The following is a 19997-nucleotide window of genomic DNA, read 5'->3' as shown; positions in this document are numbered from 1 at the left end:
AATGCTTTAAAATTGTGTGTAAAGAGCACAATGTCGCTGTTAAAAGGCCAAAAGTGTGCAGTCTTCAAGCACCTTCCCGCGGTAATGCGCCATTATTGTCGACCCCATGAGGCGAGGAGCCAAGCCGAAGTCTTCAAATTACGACACTTTCCCATGCTGCTGCAGTGCAAGAAATGATAAAAGAAAGCTAGGTTCCACCATATTTTTCAAGCCCCGCAACTGGGTTTTAATTCTCGTGGAACGGATCGGGGACCGCCATTGGCCGCTGCACACCTGTATGTGCTGTGAAGCCTACTTGCGGGGTCCATGTCTTGTCGAGCAGTGCAGCTGAACAACGCTTTTTTCATGTGTTTACCTCTGTTATGGATAAAAAAAAAGCCGTTGTTCATGCGATAGCTACGCTTTCAAGGTGAAAGCTGTTGTGGCAGCGTGCTCTGTAGGAATAAACTACGAATAGCCGGTCCAATTTGCGGCAGTTTTTGGCTTCCAGTGCATTATAAGTCATTCACAGTCATCAGCCGGAAAATCTGTGATGAGGCAGTGGATGCCATCTGCACCAATCTTGTGAGGTCGAGGGAGGTCACAGTGAGGGAAGTTAGGGGGACAAAATAGCTGTTTTGTACGACAGTACGTGGTGCTAACGGGGCCACAAGAGCCACAATGACATCGGCATTGTTGTGTTCTTTGACACTGGACTTTGTTTGAATTTTGAAGTCCTGCCGAACTTCTGCCTAGCTTGCAGTTGGCAGGAGGCACTGCTAGATGGAGATGAATAGTTTGACTAGCGTTTTGTGGCCCTGTCTGTGAGCGAAATGTCTGCGAAGAGTCGGCTAGGGACAAACTTATGGTGCTGCCGTATTTTAGCGGCAGTGGCCAGTACAAGAGGGATTGTTCTTTCTTGCACGCAAATTTCGTTGAATTTAGTAACATCTTTCATAAATAAATGTTCAATTTTAACTTTAGACAAGTTTTTCTTGAAACACAAATTTTGCCATTTTTTTTCAATGTGTCCCTCCTTTTTCGGGTACTTTTGTTTCTCGGACATTTATTTATACTTATTTATTTATACATGTACCTACATCGCCCTTACGGGCATTATTGTAGGGGGGAGAACAAGCAAAAGAATACAGTACAGTCGATATACCGAAAAAGATGGTTGCGGATAAAAGGCTGTATCGTTTGAAAGAACATAGTCATAACAAAGTGAAACAACAAAGTGAAACAACACTGTCATAAATAAGGCATCAAATTGCAAATACAAAGCAAAACGTTGAAAGAGAAGAGTGCTATTGGTAACACAGGGCAATAAAAACAAAAGAAAATAATTAGTACGGAACGCATCAGAAATGTACAGTAATGATTAGTTCAACAAAAAATTGTGCAAATTTTTAACAAAAGATAAGGGAGGCGCAGAGACAATGTCCTCTGGCAAGCCGTTCCACTCATGCGTGGTTCTTGGAAAAAAGGCATATTTGAATGCGTTGATCCTGGAAGTGTATTCATGCAGTTTTAAAGAATGGTCAGTACGGGGTGACACATAGGTAGGTGGGCTTATATACTGATCCTTGTCGATGCCTGTTTTGTTCATGAATATGCTGTAAAATAGGGACAGTCGTAGGTATTTTCGCCGGTCAGCTAACAGAGGCCATTGCAATCCTGAACGAATGTCAGCTGATCTTATGGTAAAGTTATAATTGCTTGCCACAAAGCGTGCTGCGCGTGCCTGTACACGCTCCAGGGCTTCTATATTTGATTTTGTTGAGGGGTCCCAGGCACTGCAGGCATATTCTAATATGGGACGCACATTGGATATGTATAGTGTTTCTTTCAACTTAGTTGGTGCCTGTCTGAAATTGCGCCTCAAAAAATTTAGCACTCGACTAGCCTTTAATGTTAAGTAATTAATATGAGCGTTCCAAGATAGGTTGGCAGAAAAAATGACCCCTGGATATTTATATTCTGTTTCAACCGGCAAGGTAGCCCTGGCCATGACGTAATTTGAAATCCGAGGCTGTTTTTTGTTCGTAAACCTCACCAATTTACACTTCGACAGATTTAGTGTCATTCTCCATGAATCACACCAAGAAACTATGGAGTTCAAGTCATTCTGCAATTTGAACGGTGTCCGCTTCAGAGGTAATGTTACTGTAAATGCAGCAATCGTCAGCATACAATCGAACACGGCTAGAGAGATTGTCGGAGATATCATTTATAAAAATAAGAAAAAGCAGGGGCCCCAAAACTGACCCTTGCGGCACTCCTGACAATACACCGACGCTTGATGAGCACACACCGTCAAGAATCACGCACTGCTGTCTTTCTGAAAGGTACGCCTCAATCCACATGAGAAGGGCATTAGGTATGCCTAGACAATGAAGCTTTTGCAACAACAACACATGTGACACGGAATCGAATGCCTTCTGGAAATCCAGAAATATACAGTCAACCTGAAGGCCTGAGTTAATAGAAGCTGCAATGTCGTGCGTGAACTCGACCAGTTGTGTATCGCACGAGAAACTCGCCCTGAAACCGTGTTGAAATGGGGAAAAGAAGTTATTACTTTGAAGATGATTCATTAAGTTTGTGTAAATGATATGTTCGAGTGTCTTGCAGCACACGCTTGTCAGAGAAATGGGCCTGGGTATTTCTGTTGCTCGGGTTTGCATGAAATTTTGCACAATTTTTCTTCAAAATACTAGAAATGAAATTTAATTGTTTAATTTTCAATATTTTTATTATGTAATAAAAAAGTTCTATGTGAATCTTTATTAGGTTAGGAGAAATATGGACATCCAACGTTAAAATTTTTTGCTTCTTCATTTAAACCTGGGTATAACGAAGTTGACAAATTTCTGAAAAAAATTTGTTATAAAGAGTATTTCGCCATATGCAAGTTTAGTGCAAAAAATGGAAAAATAAATGCACAAGTTCAACAAAAGGAAAACTGACGGCAGAGCTCATCCAGAACACTTACTTGCGATAAAAAACTGCGTTGTTATTGTGACAGCAATTATATGGCACTCTCAGCGGGTTTTTGCTGTCGCCGCCATGTTCTATAGCAAGTTCAAATTGATAACATGCCCCCGCCTCTTAACCATTACGAATGACTAAAAGCGCGTGAGCGGTGCTGAAGCAGAGGTCAAATGAGCCAGCCCATCCATATCGCCCAAACGGCGCATACAACTACATCCCTCTGCGTGTTAAAACTGCCGTTGAACAATCAAACAGAAAGAAAGCCACCTGTCTTGAACGAGCATAAAAAAACTCACTGATTAGTGCCATGTATGTGATGCTAATCGAAGAGTAGCACTGCCAATGCAAAAGCAGTATTTCTTTTTAGATGGAAAGCGTTTTAAGGTCGAGCTCAATCTGGTGTGCGTCTGAGCACCCTTACCACGCATGCATATCCCCCCTCTCTCGCCTCGCAACGCCGATTCAGGAAGTGTCGGTCACCCATATCGGCACTGGATCTTGAGCTCCAAGGTAGTACTGGTGGGAGATTCTCCTGTGCGTTGTTGAACAATAAAGATTCTCAGTGTGCGCGTTCACTACAAGCAGACTGCGGGTTCCTGTGTTCAATAGGAGTCTTCTGTCCATCATTGCGTGTTACAGCAGCAATCGGCATGTTCCAGTAGGGAACACCGCTCCATCACTGCATGCTTTGCGCCTCTCCTGCGCAACAGGTTTCTCTCCTTTACAACACCGCGATGAACAGCAGTGTCAATGTTGCCGCAAGTGTAAGCGTTAGTTCTCGCTGCTTCACATCTACATATGGTTCCCTTCAGTGGGAGATGGTTTAATTTTCTTGTTTTTGGTTTCGAGGGTGGGGTAGGGCACATGCGTGCACGCACCTGTAGAGGCAAGAACGGCAGCGATGCCGTATTGAGGGGTGCAGGCCCACCTGCCGGCGACACAAGCGCGCCATGCGCACCGCCGCCGCTTTGTCACGCAGAAGATGCATGCTCGAGCCAAAAGGGGTGAAAATTCCGAAATTGTTTGTGGTTAAAATTCATTATATCAAGGATGTCTCACGCTGTTACTTTGTTACATAAAGGTCACAAATACGTGTGCTTTTATGGAGTAGCGGTGGGGAACGGAAAACTTCATAATATCGAGAATTCGTTATATGGAGGTGCATTATAAGCAGGTTCAACTTTATTTCATAACTTTCTTAATCAGTTTTTTGTATTATAGGCCTGATTTGAAAGATTATGAACTACCAGTGGAAAAAACCTATGGAATTTCTGTGTTTTAAAGGGGGGAAAGAGGGCAAAAGGTTTTTAGAGGGACGGACAACTGATTTTTTTCGGCCCAGTTGTTCCGGCGCGACCAAAAGCTTACTCTTTGCAGTGTGCACAGCTGCAGTAGTTACTTCCAAAAGCACATCGTTATTTTATAAACAGCATTTTTCTATTTGAAAGATTTTGAACACCGATGTGCCTTTTTGTCAGCAACCTTGAGAATTGATAGTGATTCCACTGGCCCTTTTTAGTGACTTTTGCGTGCTGTCATTGTTCTGCTTTCGCAGGAGTTCCTGTAACTATGTTTAACAACATTTATTGTGAGCTTTACGACTATTTTTGAAAATAACAAGCCATTATTATGAGACGATGTGGCATTATAAAGCTTTCTTGTATTTGTATTGTGTTGCGTGCGCCTGCGCCCAAGGTTGATGTGCCTGTGTCGTAAATGGCTTGTCTCATCATCATTACTCTCTCGACATGCGAGCCAAGTTAAGTCGCCGGAAACGTCACTGTGCGTCGTTCCTAAGAGAAAGTGTAGTTAAAAAAAAAACTACGCCACTCTGAAATCTTAGCGACCTGGAAACTGTGTGCACGGTTTCATGAGCATGTAAAAAAGTTGCTCAAGACACGCTGACAAGCACGGGATCATTACGTCGATGCGAAGGCAGCACCACTTTATCGCGCACTACTAACGCAGGCCTATTAGTATATTTTTATGGACTAATATCTTTTACTTTAAAGAAGCAAGCAATATTTCAATATTAACAGAAAAATTATTCACCGCATACACTAGTTTACGGTCTTGTGACAGGACAGCTCGGATAATTGAAGTTTCTGCCACCAGGGTATGCCACAGGCTATTACGCAATTTTCAATGAAAAAATAAAAATATAGCTTCACTTCTCACACACACACATACTAAAAAAAATGTGGTTGGTTTGAGCCACTGTGAGGGACACTCTTCCCTTCTGGGCAGTCGCCTCATTTTATGTTCTGGCAGTTGTCGGTCCCTTTAAGGTTTTCACTTTGTCATGTTGCAGAAATTAATTTATGCAACTTGCAAGAAAACCAATTATATATTTGAATTCAGCATAAAAACTTCTATAAACAGCAAAGGTTTCATTGCTCTAGGCTGAATATTAAGAAAAAAAGGTCTTAGAGTAGCATCTCTTTTTATCAATCATTTTTGCACCATGCTGTGCAAAAAGCACCATACTGTGCAGAAAACCATGAAATTGCTGGAATCGTGTCACCCTGCACCAAGATGCCCAACCAGCCCCAAATTTTCATAGGTGCTCTGATTTCAGCGAGATATGGAGGCCACATTGGCCACCTGCAGTTAGTGTCATCAGTCAGTCCAAGCGCGCAGATCCTAACCCTAAACCATGGTGTAAGACACACTGTTGGCCCAGAGTACTCGCCAGACGCGATTGAGCATGCAGACAAGGTAACCACCCCGCGCTCCTATCAGTCTACTGATTGCAGCGGATACCTATCAGTAGCACGACTGCACGATTCAGCTTCATGAAAAAAAAAAAGTGTTGCTGTAGCCACCATCACCTCGCAGGAAATGTGAATTTCCTAGTTGGCAGACTTGGCTATGGCGTGTTAGGAACTACAGTTGGAAGTGTATGCCTCGTTTTTTCACGTGCAATCTAATTTGATGTACTGTGAACAACGATGTTGCTGGCGACCACAGTGGTTGCCATAGCAACAACACATTGAACATTTTTTTGTACTTGAGTTGCGTCGTCCCGGCGATAGTCATTCGGTGCCACTGCCGGTCTAACAGCTGCACTTCGTTATTACTTTATCTGGTCAAACGTGCCTTGCAAGCAAGCCACAGCGTTGTGCCCCAACTGAGCCCACTGTGATGGTTCGAAAATTTTTTGGCATTGTTCTACTAAGCTGTGCAGAAAGCTGCTCAGGTCTTCTTCGCCGTGGTACACCGTTGCCTTGCGGAAAAGCGGGACATTTGAACGAATATTGCTGTGTTTTGATTCGCTTCGATTCGAATTTCAGTTGTTGAAAATTTTGAAGTATTTGAAGTGAATGAATAGATATCTGTTAGTCCGTATATAACCCTTATACATGTGGTTTTACTGCAGGGGAGAGTTGATAAGTGGTGAAAGCACCTATCTAAATGTGTGTTTGCATGCAACCTTCTGTAAAGGTTGTTTCACTGCAGTTAAGGGGTGCTAAGCCACAGAAACATTAGTTCAGGAGAAATCCACGCTCTCGTGAAACCCCTCTTCAAGATTAAATTAACATATTGCCCTCACATCAATTCATCATTTTTTTAAGCTTAAAAACTTGTTTTACTGGCTTATATGCTCTAGGTATAGTAAAAATACAATGTAACATATTTTATGGGTAGTCACGTGCATTCTACCAAATGTCAAATCTTCCTATTAGTCAAGTTGTTACCACATCTTTTGAATAAAAAATAATGGCATTTGCACAGACCTTGTTTCAATTAAAAAAAAAGGTATTCTGCAGTTTGGCTGGATCACGAAAATTGTGCCCATTTTTATCATAATAACTGATGTATACTATTTTAATTTAATTAAAAGTTATTCGACCAAAATCACTCTTCGCTTCAAATTTGCTGCAAACCTAAAGTTGACTATTCGCAAAAGTCTAGACAGCACATCTGGTTCCATTATCCATTCGTGTGTATGCCACATAATTGTGAGTACTAGTATGGTGCTAATGTCGAAGAAAGTCGCTGGCGATCATTTGGAGCTCTGTATGACATTTCTGCAGCCCTAAAATGGAAACGAAACTGTGCGCTAGATTTTTTTTTTTGTGCCTTCTCCTCCGTACCTCAGTTTTACGAATCTTCCAAATTTCAAGGTCGCCAGCTTGGCTGATCGACATTTGAATTTGTAGAGTCTGTCAAAGGATCTGACATGTAAGACAAATGCTACTATGAGCTTTATCATTATTTGCTCAGCGGGGTGGTTCAAAATACTAAACTTATTGAAATAACAGTGCTCATACTCACTTTGCACAATTTAGGTGATCTTGAATAGTTAGTGTACATTTCCTTTTTATAAATGGTAGACTTCTTTGTACTGCTACTAATTTGGTCTTTCGGGATAAAAAATGAATGATCTCTTCTTTTTTTTCTTGTAGTCTTGATTTTAGTGCTCCAAAAGTAACATTTTGGTGCTCCAAAAATTGCTCCAAATTCCATTTCAGCTGTTGCACCCGTGGTTCACCCAGCTGAGTGAATAAAGACACAACACACGACATAGGTGAGCAAGGACACTGTAAGTGCCCTTGTGTCTTATCTTGTGTCCTTCTTCACACAGCTGTGTGAACGAGAACACAAAGAAGACACAGTGGCACAAGGACACTTAGCATGCCCTTGTCCACCCAGCTGGGTGAACAAGACATAAAAAAGCACTGCAACATAAGTGAACGAAGACATAGTAAATGTCTTTGTGTCCTCTTCTCGTGTCCTTATTCACCCATTGCTATTTTTTACGGCTATTTTCTTGAAATATGTTGTTATATAGCACAAATATAAGACCTTTGCTGAATGAGCATTCAGTTTTTACAACAGCTGCCTAGATAAGGTATGCTCCATGGTATGCATTTCAGATTCAATGCCTTGCTTGAAAGAACTTGCCAGAAACACCATTTTATGTGCCATGAATGTTTCTGATGTGTTCACAATGGTTTCATTAGGAGAAGCGTACTTGCATAAGTGGAGTGCCTTGTGGTGGTTGATGACTAGTCCTATTAATCTGCACCTGGTACACAGCTTTGCTTCTGCATGGCATTTCCAAGATGATGTTGCAGCTGTTTAATGTGGACGTTGATAATAGATGTCTATGCCTAATATCAGAGCTCAGCATCCGTACCGCTCGTGGCCCTTCTCCCCTTTGTGAACAGAAAACACTGAATTGGAGACAGATGTTCCCTATTCTACCACATTTATTCTCATATTACCGTAATTACTCTAATCTAACGCCCACCTTTTTCCCGTTTAAGCGAGTTCATAAATCGCATGCGCGTTAGAATCGAGTACGAAAAAAAAAATTGCCCGCAGCTTCCCTCAGGGGAACACTGAGGAGGATGCGGAGCATATAATTGGTTAACGGGGTGTTAAAGTGCGACTTACTTGGGTCGATGGCTAAATTGGTTAACGTGGTTGTGAAATGGGGTGTTAAATTGCGACTTACTTGGGTCGATGGCTAAATTGGTTAACGTGGTTGTAGGAGGGGGTGTTAAATGAGTGAACACGTACACACGTATGCGAAAGGACGGCGCTGGTCGAAGGGACGTCGATCATTGTGTTTGTGGATTCGTTGGAATTCATTTCACCGCGACCTTGGACGTCGACGCGCCGTACACACCAACCGACGAGCGGCAACTGAGCGAGCGAGCGCCGACCTTGAGTATATATACAGCGCGACGGCGCATGCACTGTCAGCTGTTGAATGTTCTCGAAGGAGAAGCGCGCGCGCGGCACAGATGGCGACGGCGCGACGGCGCATGCGCTGTCAGCTGTCGAATGTTCTCGAAGGAGAAGCGCGCGCGGCACAGATGGTGGGCGACGGCGCGACGGCGCATGCGCGCGCGTCAGCTGTCGAATGTTTGAGAAGCGGTGCGGACGGCGCGGACGGCGCACTACAAGGCGCGAGTATAAGATGCTTCCGCATCTAAAAAAAATACGGTCGTTCTATATCCATCGGCATTCCGAAATGGACGCCCTCTACGTGTGTCAGCATGGCGTTTCTGCCTATGTGTTTCCCATGTGCGGCACTTCGTATGTGTGCTGAGGAGTTTGTCATCTTGGGGTGCATTAGCATCGACGGCATGGAAGGGCCGACTCCAAAAACTTGACGAGTGCACCACGGGGCCGCTTTTAAAAGAAAAGTCATCGCGTGTGCCGAAACGGACGTAAATCAGGCTGCATCGCAGTCGTTCGGAGTTCCCGAAACGTGCGTGCGGGACTGGCGGAAACAAAAGCAGAAGATTGTCGACAGCAAAGCTTCACGCAAAGGCTTCAGTGGACCACAGTAAGGTCGGTTTCCGCAAATTAAAGAGCTGCTCGGCGAGTATGTGCTTGAGCAGCGAGCGGCACGGCGGCCCGTGACGACAGAACTGCTCCTAGTGCGGGCTATGCAGTTAGCCTTAGAATAGAAGGGCTAATGCGGAGCCAGTTTAAAGCGACCAGGTGCTGGCTAACTAACTTTATGAAGAGGAAAAGCTTTTCCCTTCGAAGGCGACCGGGCATATGCGAAAAGTTTTGCGGAGGAGTACGATGAAAAACTTCACAGTTTTCAGAGGTTCGTCCTAAACTTGCGGCACAAGAACGGCTACCTGCTTGGGCAAATCGGGAATGCCGATCAGACGCCTCTTACTTCGACATGCCTGGCACCACAACTGTCAAGAAGAAGGGGGCGAAGCAAGTTCGCGTGCTGACATCGGTCCACGTTAAAACTACAGTGACGGCAATGCTCTGTACACGTCAGATCGGCACAAGCTTCGCCGTACCTCATATTTAAATGGAAGACGCTCCCGAAAGGAGTCGTTTTTTCGAGTGGTGTGATCGTACGGGCCAGCGAGAAAAATGGGTGCGCGTTGCAATCGATGTCTTCCTTTTTTTTTTTTTTTTTTGTGGAAATCGGGTGCGCGTTACAATCGAGGGTGCGGTAGAATCGAGTAAATACGATACTAGTAGCAGTTAGCTCGGGCTTGTGTGACCTGATGTTAGCGGAATTCGCCTTAACAATTGATGTATTTTCACTAAATGATGGCAAGTGTTGTACTGCCTGCCTATTGTCATAACAGCATTATTACAGTAAAAGCTCTCGTTTATCAGGATCTCGTTAACTAGAAAATTCGGTTAACTCGGACACGCGGCGCGATTCCGGCCAAACTGTGTATATTTCAATGGCGCTGAATGCTCGTTAATTTGGAGGGATTTAGACTTGCACCGATTAACTCGGACGCTTCCAGAGAGGACTATCAGGGCTCCATGCTTTCAGTAACTGATGCCGGTTACTGAAAGCATAAAGTCCCGGCTCTGCCGTTGTAACGGACGGTGGAACCGAAAGTTTGGAGAAACCAAAACTGAACGAACAGCAGCAGAATATGATCATGATGATAGTAAATGAGTGGGGAAGTGTCTAGGTGATGCTAGTAACCACCCGGCGGAAGCGCTTGGGTCGACGGTGCATCCAGTGTCTGCGAAATGCGCTGCAAATGGCACCGCATGCGCGGAAGGCGGGACAGTGTGCACAGCCGCCGCTACCCCAGTTGCCCGCGACGCCTATGCTGTTCATTTCTTTCCATGATGACTTCGCACATAGCGTGGCAGCTCAGGTACATCAGAAGAGTTGACTGTTGGGCGAGTTGGCGCTTTGAGATAGAAACCGTCGTTACGTTGTGGGGCTGTGTTTGTGCGCATTGATCATGGTGTGGCCGTTGCTGGTTTTCTGAGTGATCATGACATAATATTGGAAGTGTGTGAAGAGGATCAGAGTTACAGTTCCGATGATGACATTCAAGATAAGCCGACGTGGCATCGCACCGTGCAGAAAGCTGCCGAAGCCTTCGCTGTCTTCGCGGAGTTCTGCATCAGTTCTCGTGACAGCGAGCGTGCACACCACCACCACATGGGGTTCAAAAAGATTGTTCTAGTGCTCATTCCGATGATGAGGTAGACAAAGTTGACGCAATTTTTCATGAAATAAAGGTTTGTCTGGGCCGAGAACATTTTTCTTTTGTTTTGATGGTTCATTTGATAATCCAGAATGAGGTATTTGGACATTTTCACCGGTCCCGTGAGATCCGGGTTAGCAAGCTTTTACTGTATCAATATTCCCTCTTGGTTCAATGAAGCTCTCGCATTTACATAAAGCATGTTGTGCTCGATGTTTCTTTCATTTGCTGTAAATTGAGAAGCAGTGCTTGTCATTCGCATGGTTTTCAAGTGCCATCTTTCACTGCGCATGGTCATGTTGCTTGCAGGTGGCCGTGTTGCAGCAGAAGACGTGGCCCGATGCACCGGTTGCCGATAGCGCGGCGGCCACGGTTAGTGGTGACCGCAGCATGGAACAGCTGCGCGAGGTGGTGAACTTTCTGCGTCGCGAGAAAGAACTGGTGGCGGTGCGAGCTGAAGCGGCCGAGGCCGAGTGCGCGCGACTCACTGTCCAGTTAGAGCATCGGTCGGCCAGTCTCCGGCAAGCACAGCAGGAACTGCGCACCGAGCACGAGCGAGCACTGGTACGAGGCATAATTGTCATAATTGTTACCTAAATTTTTACTGTTTTCTCGCATAATTGACACACCATAAGTCTGGTCACGAGAAGTCAGAAATACCTAAATTTCCACACAGAACAGGCGCACACTGAGATTTGCTTTAATCAGTATCTTTGTACCATATTTGCACGGTTGCAATTTGACGCCCTCTTACATTAAGGGAGGACACGGGTCTTAAGAGGCCTACAATTGCAAAAAAAAAAAAAAACAACAACTGTTTGATGTTGACATTTTCAGAATCTGCAACTATTTTTGCACTTATCTGAAAAATTTAAAGCTTCTCGCATCATTATTTCTGGCACAAAATCAATTTATAACACACCTGTGAGATGAATCTGAGCCCAAATAGATGCTAAAGTCGCGCTTTTTTAGGCCAAACCGTTGCCGTTACACACGAGCTATCGTGGTCATCTTGGTCTCGTTTGGAAGGGTCATTCTTCATCTTCAATTTCTCGCCACCAGTGGCTCGCCTTGCTCATTGGTTTTTCAGCAAAAATGCGTCATCGAGAAGCACCACCGTGCGATTCTATTGGCTGCTTGGGGCACGTGACAAAACCTAGGCACCCCATTGGCCAAGTGGCATTGCAGGCGTCTGCTTCTTCATTGTGACGCGCAAGGTCATGCGCCATTTTGTCATGGTGCTTTTGACTACCTGCCGCAGTAAAGAAGTTCCTCGCTGCACTAATTTGTGAAGCGGGTGTGGCGATCGTTCATTCGCTGTGAACTTCAGAAAGAGCCCCGCGATCACTCAGGACAGGGAGGATAGCGAACTCGCGGCGTTCAACGGCTGTCCCCGAGTCACCGGTGTAGGCCTAACCCACGTACGAGCCCGTCGGTTGTCGACAATGTCACTGAAAGCGGCAGTGTTTTGGAGCTTCAGCAGTTACAGGACGGCAAGTAAAAAAGCAGAAGTGAAGCTACTAGAGATAGCAATCATTGCAACGATGGAACAGAAGCGCAGTTTTATCGCTAAACACGCCGATGCCGCGGGTTCTCCCCCGTCTGACGTGAACTGCGTGACGGGTCGTCAGAGTGGAGTTTGCCTCGCGTCGGCAAACAACAGAAAATCAATCCGTTTACAGTGAACATGCTCGCCGCTTGCGCAATGAAGGCTACTGGCAACAGATTACTGGCAACAGTGCTTATAACGACGCGTCCGCAACGATGAACATATTGCGCCACAGCTTCATTAAAAAATGTGGCAATCTTACGTGAAAAGGAAACTAACACCTCCCTGCTCTTGGAGCAGGGAGGTGTTGGAGCAGGGAGGTGCTTTGAAACCGATGAGGACAAGCCGGGAAACCGCTTTATTATACGATGGATCGCGGATTACGCGTGCACATTTGTCGCATATAGGTGTCACCGAACTGATAAGCGGCCTAGTCGGCAGACGAGCACACGGCGACCGCATCAGCTTGCAAGTGTGCCTCTGCGGAAAACATGCAGCGGGCATTAAAAACACCATTTAGGTGACGCAAAACAGAAGGACTACATGCCTGGTGCCTACTGAAAAAGCAGGATTAACAAATCGTTGTAAATAAACAGCTTTTCCATGCTACTGTCTGCCCAAGATGGACTTGCTGTGTTTTTCATGATTTCTAAGGATTCAAATTTTGCTGCAATTGCAAACTTGTCTAAAAGATATCTCTGCCTCCAGAGCAGCTAGGACTGAGATTTTTGTTGTGATATGTAGTTGTATTTTTAGTTTACACAATGGTAGGTGTGAATTTTCGATTGAGATCTTCAAAAAATTTAATTTTTGCTAGAAATTGGAGCATAAAGTGGCTGTGTCTGCAACACTGAAAAGCAAGGTGTGCAGAACCTTGCTAAAGTTATCAAATAAAAAAAAGCACTCCTATCATTGTGTAGCTTATGTTCATTAGTACACTGGCATGTGCCAATAATAGCTCTGCAATACAAATTTCTTGTGTCATTATACCGGCAAACAATAGGTAATTAATATTAGGATACCTCAAAAACTAACTGGCTTGGAGAAACAGTAATTATATTTTCGAAATCAGCATCAAAAACTCAATCACTCTGTGAATTTTCTTATAAACACAAGAGAATATCTGGCATTTCGTCTCAAGTACAGTGTCCCCCCTTAACCGAAGCAAGGAAAAGAAAAAGACTGGAGCAGCCCTGTGTCAGCTGCGCAGGCTTGCTAAGTGCGGTAGCGGGGCGGGCGGTTGCCTGAGCGTTGAAATAACCTTTGTGGCAGCGCCGGTGTAGCTCCAGCCACTTGCTGGCTGCTCACGCTCAGTGTGGAATGTGCAATCGCGTCCTCATCAAGTGCGCGTTGAGTTTCCTGTCTAAAAAAGCGTCGTTATTGTTGAATTTGCTACCTCGTCCCTAAATTTGAAAGCTTTTCAGATTTGTAATGCGAGCTTTCGCCTTTGCTACTACTACACGGACTTGCACAAGCTCGGCAGACTTCTGTCCTCGTTGATTTCCCGGCAGGGAACCTAAAGACTGTATCCCGCACTTTGCTGTAGGCAAGATCTCTCTGCAGCTTTTATTGGCGCTCAGCGCAGTCCCGTCCACAACATGGCATACAATCGAACAGTTCAAACCAAAGAGCATCTGCCCCACTACTCATTTTCTTCGTCTCAGTCCGCGCCATGCACAATTTTCTACATCTGCACTTGGTGAGTAAGATCTTTTGGACCCGCAATCGTCATGTCATGTTCAAACTTACCTCAACAACGTGCCAAACAGTAGGCTGGGCCTAATCGGCGTTTACTGCTTCTTGGTGGCATTTGCAGGTGTTTAAGGTTGCAGTTTTGTACAGAACAAATATACAGTAGAACCTTCTTTATACAACTTTAAGGAAACCATGCAATATTGTCGTGTAATTCGGGTGTCGTATAATCGAAAAACTTCCATTACATGCAGAGACTGAGCATAATTTCAGCAAATCTGAGGGCAAGTCACAAGTTCAGCCTTGCTCAAAAAGCAGGTACAGACTGCCTGAATAAGCCCACGGCACGACCTTGTGCCTCTGCAAGGAGGGTAGATTCAATTGTTCTTGCCACTGGGAGATAATGGCAGCATTACTTAGTTGAAGGAGATGAAAGCGAATCTTTATTCGGAACCTTAACAAAAATCGAATTCAATGTGTATCTTTCTACCAATGAATAGTTCGAAAATTGCTTGCGTGTCAAGAAGAAACTGAAAATGCGTTGCCAACTGTTTCCCATCAGAAGTCAGACATAGTGTTATCGCTATATCAGAAGACGTCAACGAGCAAGTGGTCTGTCGGTTGTGCGTGCTGTCCTCCATCTTAGTCGATGCTATACGCATCAGTTTTAATATAGATTCTAAATAGACACACCTCGTGTCATTTTTACCTAACGTCTTTGTGGTGGAGGTGCCGGGTATCGATCCCCGTACCCCTCGACGTTCAGTCGCTGCACCCTTAAATTTCTATCCGTCGTCATCTTACGAGCCTTCCACTGACACCCCTTTGCCCGGTCGCTGCTACACTGACGCCCCTTCGTCCGGTCGCCGCAGCTCCCGCTCCTCGTCGCCTCTGCATCGCCAATCCCGCTCTCTGCCGCATCGGCGCTTTTTATCGCCGAGCTTCTCTGGACGACCGCAGCAGGAAAACTAGATATTGCAGCTTATATTGGTGAAGCTGCAATACCAATGACGGCCGAAAATCCTCTACTGACGCTTCCCACGCACCAGAGCCTGCTTGAAGTACAAGTCGACCATGTTCCTGTGACCGCCCTTATTGACCCATGTGCGCACCTATTATGAGCGCTTCTCTACGCCGCCGCATACAAAAGATTATGACGCTGTCTACGACACAGGCAATACGTGTAGCCAATTGCGGTACAGTACCAGTAATCGGAATGGGCACTGCTCGTATCAGCATTGCCGGTCGTCACGCCGTGGTCCTATTTGCTGTGCTAGCCTGCTGCCCTCATGACCTCATACTTGGCCTTGATTTCCTTTCGGCACACTTGGCCTTAATTGATTGTTCGTCTGGTACCCTCAGCCTTGATCTTTCAATCTTTGCCGACTACTCTGCAAAGCCCACCAGACCCTTGAGCCCAACCACTTTCGTTCGCCTGCCACCTCGAGCCTTCACGTACGTGTCTTTGTCATCGGCCCCTCCCGTTCCCGACGGTGATTATATCGTTACGCCAATTACTGACGTTCGGCTGACGCGCATGGTTACTGTGCCCTATACCATCGCGACCATAGCAGATAACTGTGTGTTACTTCCGCTCCTTAACTTTGGTTTCACCCCTCAAGTGTTGCCCTGCCAGATGTCTCTAGCCCAGCTAACTGCCATAACAGAGGACGATTTCAGTGTTGTCGCTGTATCTGCTCTTGATCGAAGCGCAGTCTCACGGTCACCCAGCTCAGACGGTGGTATGTTTCGAAACATGATTGGATCGGAGCTGTCGCCTCACCAGACCGACGCTCTCTGCCAAGTTTTGGCCTCATACAGTGACATTTTCGACACCGACGATCGTCCCTTGGGCCAGACTGAGATTGTCACTTACCGAATCAACACTGGTGACTCTGCGCCCATTCACCGTCGGCCATACCGCGTGTCAGCATCTGAGCGAGAAGTGATTCAGAAAGAAGTGGCCAAAATGCTTACGAAAAACGTAATCGAACCATCAACGAGCCCTTGGGCATCTCTCGTGGTATTAGTAAAAAAGAAAGACGGCTCATGGCATTTCTGCGTTGATTATCGCCACCTCAACAAAATTACCAAAAAAGACGTGTACTCTCTACCACGCATTGACGATGCCCTTGATTGCCTCCATGGTGCCACCTTCTTTTCATCTCTCGACCTCCGATCTGGCTACTGGCAAATTGCTGTAGATGACATGGACCGAGAAAAGACCGCCTTCGTTACCCCTGACGATCTTTACCAATTCAAGGTCATGCCATTCAGGCTCTGCAACGCTCCAGCGACCTTCGAGAGAATGATGGACACGCTCCTACAAAGATTTCAGTGGTCGACATGTTTGTGTTACCTGGATGACGTGATCATTTTTTCACCTACCTTTGCAACCCACCTTGAACGCCTTTCGACCATTCTATCCATATTTCGACAGGCCGGCCCGCAGCTCAATTCCTCCAAGTGCCACTTCGGTCTTCGTCAGATTACCGTGTTGGGTCACCTTGTTGACCCTGCCAGCATACGACCAGACCCGGCGAAAGTACGCGCTGTAACAAACTTCCCATTTCCACACTCTGTCCATGATGTTCGCAGTTTCGTGGACCTCTGCTCCTACTTTCGCCGGTTCGTGAAAAACTTTGCGGCACTCGCACGGCCACTCACCGACCTTCTCAAACAAGACGTCCCATTTTGTTGGGGCCTGTGTCAAGCTGACGCCTTCTTTCATTTAATCACCACTCTAACGGCACCACCTATTCTTGCACATTTTGATCCCGATGCGCCTACAGAAGTGCGAACAGACGCGAGTGGGCACGGAATCGGTGCAGTTTTGGCGCAAATTTAGCGGGAAACGACTGTGTAATTGCGTATGCAAGCCGTCTGCTTTCTAAGTCTGAACGCAATTATTCTATAACAGAACGGGAATGTCTCGCCCTTGTCTGGGCGGTTTCCAAATTTCGTCCTTACTTGTATAGCTGCCCTTTCCGTTTCATCACAGATCATCACGTGCTATGTTGGCTTTCTTCTCTGAAGGACCTCACTGGACGACTTGGCTGTTGGGCATTACGCCTACAGGAGTACTCCTACTCGGTTGCTTATAAGTCTGGACGTCTCCATCTGGACGCCGATTGCTTACCCCACTACCCTGTTGATCAGACCGACAAATCGGACATCGAGCCTAGCCTCAGCGTCATGTCAATGTCCAATTTTTTTCAGATTGGTGATGAACAACGTCATGATGCTTCTCTGCGACAACTTATTGATTGTCTTGAATCTGCTCCGAATGACACGTTGCTTCGCATTTACGTCCTCCTGAATGGCACGCTGTACAGTCGTAGCCTCCAGCCAGATGGCCCTGAGCTCCTTCTTGTCGGGCTGAAGCATTTGCGTGAACGATGAACAAACTGCTGGTCATGTGGGTGTATCTTAGACGTATGACCATGTGCGTCCGCTTCTTTTGGCGCGGTCTCGCTCGGTCCGTTCGCCGTTACGTGTCCTCCTCCGATAAATCCCAACGTAGAAAGCGACCTACTGCGCCCTCGGCTGGACTTTTTCAACCGATCTCCATCCCAACCGAACCTTTCTTCCGTGTTGGTATACCGTAGTTACTCGCATAATCCTCGCACTTTTTTTTCCAGAAAATGATGCAAAGTTGGGGGGTGTGAGAATTATGTGGGGAAAACTTTCCAAGAAAATGCAGAGAGCGAAAAAGAAAACGAAGTGGCCGCTAATCGGGATTCTCACACCAGCAACTTACAGCAAGCTTTAAAAAGTACTAATTAAAACTTACCTCAACAATAATAGCAGAGGTTCAACGCAAGGCAAGATTTATTTGAGACACAAAAAGTGGAAGCAAATGGTCGAGAATTAGAATACCATACGCGAAGCTTCTGGGCGTTGCGGGTGTAGCGGTAGCGGTCGGCGCTCAATAGGAGCCCTCAAAAGGTTAGCGTAGAACGTCAGTATTGGGCTGATGGCTTTTTAACAGAATCGTCCACAGCTTCCTTCTGAAGAAATAAAGTTTCCCATCAATCCCAGTTTTAGGCACACGGCAGGCCCAACGCGTCTTGGTGGCTTTCAGCTGCCGTCACCAGTAGCGAACACAAAACTCTGCTCCGAAAGGCATACTGGCGGCCCTGTTGCCGTTGTTTAGCGCACGATCTATCACTTGCAACTTGAAGCAGCCGTATGGCTTCAGTATCGCCCCATAACGTGCCAAGATTACCGACACAACATACAAAACATGCCGCAACGTGCACTGGTCACTTTGGCTTAGCTTGGATTGAATCTCCGTGCAATAGTACACTTGATGCTTAAGAGATGGTGCCAGATGGTGCGCGCTATCATCATCAATGGCTGGAACGAGCCGACGACATTATTTCGGCAGTTTTCGGGGTTGCGATAATTACTTGAGGAAAAAAAAATTGTATTTTTTCTTGGGCGATGTGGGGGGTGCGAGAATTATGCGAGTGCGAGGATTATGCGAGTAAATACGGTAGATCTTCTCGGTTCTTTTCTCGAGTTGAAATCGGGCAACAAGTGGGTCGCCGTTGCTATAGACTACGCGACTAGGTATGTCGTCACTCGAGCACTCCCCACCAGCTCTGCTACTGACGTTGCACACTTTTTGCTCCACGACGTCATCCCACACCATAGCGCTCCTCGCCAATTACTCACGGATCGCGGCCGCGCATTTTTGTCCCGTGTAATCGACGATCTTCTGCGCCCTTCCTCGACGCAGCACAAGTTGACCACTTCCTACCATCCACAAACAAATGGCCTTACCAAATGGCTAAATCGCACCCTCACGGACATGCTCGCGATGTATGTGTCCTCCGACCATCATGACTGGGACCTGGCGCTATCTCACATGACCTTCGCGTACAATTCTTCACGCCACAACACCACTGGTTAATCACCCTTTTATTTGCTTTATGGCCATGATCCGACGTTACTACTCTACACCCTACTTCTAACCACTACAACGCCGTCAACTGAATATGCACGGGACGCTATTGCTCGTGCCGACCACGCACGTCAAATCGCCCACTCTAAACTTTCGGCTTCGCAAGCCACCCAGAAAGCCATCTACGACAGCCGGCATGTTGACGTTCGCTTCTTACCCGGTTCTCTCGTTCTCCTGTGGTGCCCAGTTCGTCGAGTTGGCTAATCAGAGAATTTGTTGTCTCGCTACATGGGTCCTTACCGTATCATCCGCCAGGTAACCGACGTCACCTATGAGATCATTCTTGCATCTGAGACCACAAGCCTGCCTGCAACCACACCCAGTGATGTGCACGTCAGCAGGCTAAAACCTTACCACCTGCCTACTGAAGACCGCAGTTGTGCACCGAGATGGCGCTTTTACCGCCGGGGGAAGGGGGGGTAATGCTACGTAGCTGACATATCAGGGGTCAGAAGATCACAACGAGGGAGTGGTCTGTCGGTTGCGCGTGCTGTCCTCCATCTTAGTCGACACTATACGCATCAGTTTCAATATAGATTCTAAATAGACATGCCTCGTGTCATTTTTACGTAACAATATAATGGCGACAGACAAGTTTGCGTAGATTGTGTTTGTGCGTGGTTTGTGCACTAATGAGTTGTACGTGTTGTAATTTGTAGCCTTGTGAAGTGCAACTACCTATAGGTGTCCTGCTCTTATTATGAACAGTGACGTCAAGTGAAAGTAACTCTTTACGGTTCAAAACAGCCGTGTCGCCCTTATGCGTGCGTAAGCCTGTTACTGCGAGTGTTACAAAGGCAGAAGATCAGCTGTATGCCGACCAAGAAAAGTTTATACGAACCAAAAACGTGAAAATATCGGC

At 46.1% G+C, this 19997-nt stretch overlaps 1 protein-coding gene across 7 annotated transcripts in view; it reads left to right on the top strand.

The window, feature by feature from the left end:
- Mgtor (nuclear basket protein megator) overlaps nt 1-19997 on the top strand; it is a 905575-nt gene that overhangs the window by 210678 nt on the left and 674900 nt on the right. For all 7 annotated transcript variants that reach the window (XR_012884775.1, XM_075868440.1, XM_075868441.1 and 4 more), the window contains exon 26: nt 11235-11489. Coding sequence is in view for 6 of the 7 variants with exons in the window: in XM_075868440.1 (XP_075724555.1) it covers nt 11235-11489 (255 nt within the window). In the remaining variant the exon portion in view is untranslated. The remainder of the gene's footprint in view (nt 1-11234; nt 11490-19997) is intronic.

Source organism: Rhipicephalus microplus, chromosome 7, assembly GCF_043290135.1.
Source record: "Rhipicephalus microplus isolate Deutch F79 chromosome 7, USDA_Rmic, whole genome shotgun sequence".
NCBI classification, from domain to species: Eukaryota; Metazoa; Arthropoda; class Arachnida; order Ixodida; family Ixodidae; genus Rhipicephalus; species Rhipicephalus microplus.
This window is presented reverse-complemented; position numbering and strand designations above follow the sequence as displayed.